We start from the raw sequence: 7,365 nt of genomic DNA, 5'->3' as shown, positions 1-7,365 counted from the left end.
TTGAGTGTCCCTTTCTTTTCTTCCTCTTGGATGTAATGAAAAATAAATAGAGAGGAAATCAGATTTCTAATGGTTGAGTTTTCAGAAAGAAGAGGATATCTAGTGCTCAAAATTTCTAATGGTGTAGCTTGGCAACCCACTCTAGGGAAACTAAACCTATCAATTGAGTTATATATCAATCATTGACTAATTAACTTATATATTGATATAATTGAACAGTAAGGTTTGAAAATTAAATTATTGGACTATTAGACTAATACGTAGGCCTCAACGGTCACACCCAATATTTTTTGACATTTCTAGATATAACATAAGGTGTGGGAATTTTATGATTTTTAAGGACATGTACTTTGATAAAATTTCTTACGGCTTTTATGAAATTTTGCTGTAGAGTATAAGGGAGGGCACCCATTTTTGATACACATGCAAGTCATTCTTGAGTGCCCTTCCTTCTCTTCTCTTACCGTTTCCACATTTTGCTTCCTATGTGATGAAATGGCACGGAACTTAGACTTATGGTAAGACAGTTTAAGATAGAAATGAGGAACTCCAATGCTCAAAAGATCATGTGAATAATTATAGAGGCTAGACAATTAAACAACTTAAAGAGACGGGTGGGAATGGACGAGAAGTAGACTATTGCCCTAATGGTTGGCATCACGAAATGGAACATAACATAATGGCCCTGTCGCAAGTGCGTCAACCCACATCCATCCGTTGTCACTAGTATACAGTGAGCATGATTGCTGTTATAAATTAAGACACACTCATTCATTGTGAAATCATTAGATGCATTAAGAAATCATTGTTTTCGACATTAGTCTTGGTTATGTAACTACTTTAACAATATTTCCACTATCTTATCCGAGGGTTTTATTACATCATTTTTGTCAAGTGGCCTTATCTTACATTAATGGTGGAAGATTGGATCTTCACCAAAAAAATGTTTATTTATTTATTTTTAATTTCTTGATTAGGAACTCAAACTAAGATTGTGTGGCTTCCATCTAAGATTGTTTAAGAGCGTAAAATTCAAGCTAAGATTGTTAAAATTCCTTTAGTATGAACTCATCGGTCATAATCAAAACACAACAGCACGTAAATAATATGTCATTAGGGCCTCAAGCTTGACCACTTACACAATTATGATAGGAATAAACCTGATGGATAGTAAGAATAATAGCAATCATAATGATAACTTCAGCGAAATCTTTCTTTAAAAGCGCCCAGTATCCATCCTTTTATGGCTATGAGAGGGATCGCATTCCTAATATGAGTTGGAATAGATAGTGATACTATATCTAAATAGTTTGAAGTGCTTCTCAAATACCATTTGAACAGGAATGTTAGACTTACATGTTTAGAAATAATTGAGCGCCATATTATGTTCTCATAATAATTTTCTAATCATCACTTATATCATTCGACTTCATTTATGAGCATCGTACATGCGTTATACAAATAAATTTTCTATCAATCAGTATTGCACGCACATTAAATAACATATTTCACAGGCATTTTGAATTATGTGGATTCAACCAAGAGTTTATAATCAATCGTGTAGTGACATACTGGATCGAAAGCATAAATGATCATATCGCTTGGCACAGAACAACTTCTATAATCACCTAATTCTTTTGATGAGTTTATTCAACAATTTTTTAGCTCTTTATTCTCCCAAAATAGAGCCTTAAGAAATCTAACAGAATATTCTCACCGCATCTAGTTTTACTGGAAGAAACCCTTAAGTAGAGCAAGAGAAGAAAATGAGGAGCATTCAACAATCACTCGAATGAGTATAAAATTGGGGCCCCCTCTGCGTATAATATTTGAGACGTTTACATAAAAAAATACTTGGGAATTTTTTTATGAAGGTACTTGTCCCTCGGAATATTTCATGAAATATACCCTATTTAGAGTATTTCCACTATCATCCAAAATATTGTGTGCGCGAGCGTCTAGGCCCATGTACCAATCTCTTTAATGACTTAAGACACAATATTTTTTTTCCAAAATTTATAATTAACTAAGGATCAAGTTTACCCAATCAGCTAGTTAAGTTGCCGACTAGAGGGGTGGAAAGCAATATATTGTTTTGTAGATGATACGAAGGAACGTGATAATTATCTCACAGATCTTGTCATTATTAATTAGTATTTATGTATAACCCCCCATCCTCTTAATCCTTTCAGGATGAAAAAGGGTACGATCAGCTATCAAACCCTAATTGATCTTGCTAGTTGGTGTTGCCGTTTTTGTGAAACAGTCATAAATCTACTTATCCAACAATACACTACCATTCCCTCGGACTTCATTTCATCATCTTTCTTGAGCTGTCTCCTCTTACATCTTGGGTGAAGGATTGTTGTGTTTTTGGGCTTGATTGAAATCTAGAAAATAATATTTTCAGCAAATGGAAACTAAAACAAACATCTAAAGCAAAACAAACATTGCACACCTTGTGGGTAACCTGTTCCACCCTTGACTTACTCCTTTGAGGAGTATTTTAAAGCTATTCACTTGACCTTAGAAGTATCCACGTGATTAAGGTGATCTTGGATCTCCACTTATTTAATGCTTTTTGAAGCTCTTGTCACCATGAATACACTCTTATTGGTTGAAGGGAGAAATGACAAGGAATGTAGGGAGGATGTAACCAGCAATGTCTGACTTGTGTGCCTAAAATGGATGGCCCTCCCCTTTTTATTAAAAAAATTTTAAGTTAATCATAGGTATTTTTCTACCCATTAGTGCTCTCCCTTCATAGTCCCCATGGGAATGGTCCACAATACCTCTATTTTATTATGCATGTGATATTGTAGCCCTACGTATCATTCTAGTTAATTATTAGCCAACCTTATTAATTAATTATATCAGCATATAGATTAATTTACTAAGGTTTGATTTAAACTAATTGATAGGTTAGGTTTCTAGCTCTTGGAAGGACAAGCTACGCCTCATGCTCTAGAAGACACAAAGTATCAAAAGAACTCTCGCAAGAAACCTTTCCTGTCATCACTTACCATACATGTATAATCCTTCATCTGTGTAAGAATTAGGAACGACTAAGAATATAGTTAAGTGTGAAACCCAAATCTATCAATCAGTTATTACAGAAGCATAATGGGGATTATTGTAGAATGTCTGCTCCAATGTCCTTACTACATCTTCCAATTATTTGACTATATCATATTCTTTAAGTCAATCTCCTCTTGACCACTCAATCATCTCTATGTACTTCTAACTATATCCAAGCTAAGACTTATTTGAATCCCATGATTTAAGATTCATAAGATGCAGTCAGAACATAGCCATCCATCAATGAGATGTCCTTAGTGTCTCAGGTCAATGGACCACTTATACAACTGTGACATGAATCAGCATGATTGTCATTTAGGTATAATACCATTTAGGGATTCAGACAGATCAATTCTGTGAACTCATTCTTTGAAGAGCACCCACTATAAATCCTTATTCTCCACACAAACATCCACAAGATCAAACATATTTCTCATATAAGTAGGATCAGATAGTGCTAGTCTATTCAGATATTTCAATGTCCATCTCGACTATCCATCAAATAGTAATACTCAGAATACATGTTTAAATAATAGTACTCGTCGTATTATGATCTCATCATAATTCACTAGGTCATTGGACATACTCATGGACTTCATTATAAATATCACACGAGAATAATAATGAATAAACATATCTTCAATGAACTCAAACAAAACATGGAGGTATTATTGGCTAGGTGGTCTCACAATATCCATTGATGATCTCATAATCCCCTTACTCTGTTTACATTGTCTTTGATATAATATCATTTTCGAATTTACAGGAATCAATTTTCTGAACTCTTTCCTAAAGTGCACCAACTATATAGCATTTGTGTTTACACACTAATGGATTGGTCATCTTCATCATATGAGTGGGATTAGATAGTAATATCTTGATATGTAGATTATCTTCTCTAGTATCATTTAAATGGGAGTGCTAAGAACATATGTTTAAAGACTATTCATCATACTTCAATCTGTCATTTTATGTATTCAATGACTTCATTACAAGCATCATACAAGAATAATACTGAATACATACTATTCAATTAACATAAACACGATATGGAAGTGTGATTGGTTTTCAGACCATGTAAAACCTATCAGGTTTTGTCATACTACGAAGTATAAATATGATCAAAGCTGTGAATTTAGATATTAGTATATTTAGATGGATTGTAAAGACATGTATGCTCATAGTAATCATTACAGCGTAACGAAAAAATATTTTATGTATGAAATGAAAAAAATTCAACATGGAAAATAAATAGAAAGAATGATCATTTAAAAGCTCAAACTATAACCCATTTTAAAGTTCAGAATATGATGACAATTCCCTCTAGACGTTGATAAAAATACTTCTTTGTGATGAATATAGCCCTTAGAAATCAAACATTGCTACTGAAATTTTTTTGGTAACACAAAAAGATAAAAGACCTAGTTTATCTTGGTATTTATTATCGTGCTATCTCTGCCATTCAATCTGAAGATCTAACAGTAGTTATGTTTGTGTTCCAAAGCAAAACATGTCACAATTAAGCTAGTATGGTATAGTCAATTTAATTTCACTTCATTAGAAAATAGATGATAGGGGAAAAATAGAAAGATACATATGTATATGATTTCATTATATTTTTGATGCATTAATTGGGGATAATCTAAAAAATATACAAAAAATAAATCTTCAGAGCTCTAGCTTGAATCTTTTAGGATCATATAGCTACATACATCACACATCATTTCACTGTGATTAAGTATACTTTTCATGAAATGCTAATTGCATTTCATTGAGTACAGATTCATCCTCTGTGGGAAGCTTGAAACATTAAATGCTCCACCCTTTCATTGGTATTCTGTGCTCCTTAGAATTTTGTTCTTCATTCGGTTATGTTAGATTACATATTTGTTTATTTGATAGTGATACCCCCAAATTTGAGGATTCTCCAACATAAATGCAATAAACGGCGATTTCATGTCGAGAAAATTAGGCCAATGCCAAATTAGAAAGACTTTTTTTCTCACTACTGATGTTGTCATTTCTTGTGAATGAATTATCATCACCGGTAGCTTGCAAATCTCATATCTCCTTGATACATATCCTTCACTCTGAGAAGTTGGAATCTAAACAAATCTGGATCTCCTGTTTCAAAAATCAATAAACCTTTTGAATAATTTCCACTCAATATCAGGGGATATTCTCATCCTCTGAAACTACATAAACTACTTTGGAGATCAACAATAGAGCTTGCATTATCAGTTTCAGCAATAACCAGTATCTCTAATGAGAGACCAAACAACATGGGTTCATCAACGATGATTGAAGAAAATATATCACTCAAGACAACATGCGAAACCATCACCATCGTCTAAACTCCTGCCTTACTTCAAAGTATCAAACAAAGCCAGGCTCGAAAAACATTCTACGAAAGATCGAAGGAGAGGGAGTCAAGCCGGAGTTGTTGCCTGAAAGAAGCAATGAACGCCTCCACCCTCCTGTTGAGCTCTTCAACGCCGCCGTCCTCCTCCTCAACGCCGCCGGCGGCTCGCCGCAAAGCCTCCCACTCCGCCGAAGGCGAGCGCTCCTCCGGCGAGCCACCTGCTTCGACGGCCACCGTAGGAGGCGGCGGACGGGTGGAGACGAAGACCAGAACGGCGACGACGAGCTGCAGAAGCAGAAACAAGAACGGTGAAGACCCATGAAGAGGCGAACTCCGCCACCGCTGCTGCATTATCACGTCCAACGCTGCGACGGCAGCCGCCACCATGTCTTCTCTTCTTCTTCTTCTTCTTCTTCTTCTTCTTCTTCTTCTTCTTCTTCTTCTTCTTCTTCTTCTTCTTCCTCTTCTTCCGCTACTGCTTCTTCTTCTTCTTTGTCTGGTTCGTCATGGCGCCATTGAAGTGGGGGGATTTATACAGGTGGGCTCGTCGCCATGGCCGATCGATCTTCATCTCCTCCACCGCCCCCCGCGGCAAATGATGGCCTTCACGAGGTTTTAGCGTCGGACAGTAAATACCTTAATGGATTATTGGGTTTCTCTCATGCTCCTGTAGGACCCGAGGACGGATGACAGATCAGAATGGACGGAACGGGAATTAGCAGTTTTCTTATCAGTTCTTTTCTGCCAAGGGGATGGACAGAACGGATGACGGAACGCAAAGAGAACGGTTGTAAATTTATGGTGAATACCTAGGAATAGGCTTTGACATTTTGGACCGGGGACCGGTAGGACCGGACCGAACCGGGACCGCCGGTCCACCATTTAGGGTGGACCGGTTGGTCGGGCCGGATCCGGTCCGATGGTCAAACCGGACCGGGACCGGGACCGGGACCGGATTAAAATATATATAAATAATATAATATTTTTCATCCCCAGCTCGGCAGCTCCCCCTTCTCACCGACCGCGTCGGCCCCCCTGCTCTCCCTTTGGCTCCCTCGCTTTCTCTCTCCCTCCCTTTCTCCCTTTCTCTCTCCCTCCCTTTCTCGCTTTCTCTCTCGTGCTCTCTTTCTTGACCTCTCTCATGCTCTCTCACTCTCTTACTTGTTCTCTCTCATGCGCTCTCTCTCTCTCTTGTTCTCTCTTGCACGCTCTCTGCTCTCTCTCTCTCTCTCTCTCACGCTCTTTTCTCTATCTCCCGTTCTCTCTCTCTTGAACGCTCTCTCCCGTTTCACGCTATCTTCTCTCTCTCCCGTTCTCTCTCTCTCTCTCACGCCCTCTTCTCTATCTCCCTTTCTCTCTCTCTCTCTCTGGCATGCTCTCTTCTCTCTCAAAGGCTCTCTCCCATTCTCTCTCTCTGTCTCTCTCTCTCTCTCGCATGCTCTCTTCTCTCTCAAACGCTCCCTTCCATTCTCTCTCTCTCTCTCATGCTCTCTTCTCTCAAACGCTCTCTCCCGTTCTTTCTCTCTCGCATGCTCTCTCTCTCCCGTCCTCGCTCTCTCGCACGCTCTATTCTCTCTCGCACACGCTCTCTTTTCTCTCTCCCATTCTCTCTCTCTCTTTCACGCTCTCTCTCTCCCGTCCTCGCTCTCTCGCACGCTCTCTTCTCTCTCGCACACGCTCTCTTTTCTCTCTCCCATTCTCTCTCTCTTTCACGCTCTCTTCTCTCTCGAACTCTCTCTCCCGTTCTTTCTCCCTGGCACGCTCTCTCTCTCTCCCGTTCTCGCTCTCTCGCACGCTCTTCTCTCTCTCTCTCTCTCACGTTCTCTCTCCCGTTCTCTCTCCCGTTCTCTCTCTCTCTCTCGCTCTGTGAGTCTTCTCCTTTTCTTGTCTTCTTTTACCTTTTATCCTTCGTTATCTTTTTCATA

At 38.5% G+C, this 7,365-nt stretch overlaps 1 protein-coding gene across 1 annotated transcript; it reads right to left on the bottom strand.

Annotated features, from left to right (window-relative positions):
* Window positions 1-5,365: 5,365 nt before the first annotated feature.
* Window positions 5,366-6,012, bottom strand: LOC144710324 (uncharacterized). The gene has a single exon (XM_078584059.1). The coding sequence runs from the start codon at window positions 5,825-5,827 to the stop codon at window positions 5,483-5,485; it is 345 nt and encodes a 114-aa protein (XP_078440185.1). The 5' UTR covers window positions 5,828-6,012; the 3' UTR covers window positions 5,366-5,482.
* Between the last annotated feature and the right edge of the window lie 1,353 nt (window positions 6,013-7,365).

This window comes from Wolffia australiana, chromosome 12 (genome assembly GCF_029677425.1).
Source record: "Wolffia australiana isolate 7733 chromosome 12, ASM2967742v1".
NCBI classification, from domain to species: domain Eukaryota; kingdom Viridiplantae; phylum Streptophyta; class Magnoliopsida; order Alismatales; family Araceae; genus Wolffia; species Wolffia australiana.
This window is presented reverse-complemented; position numbering and strand designations above follow the sequence as displayed.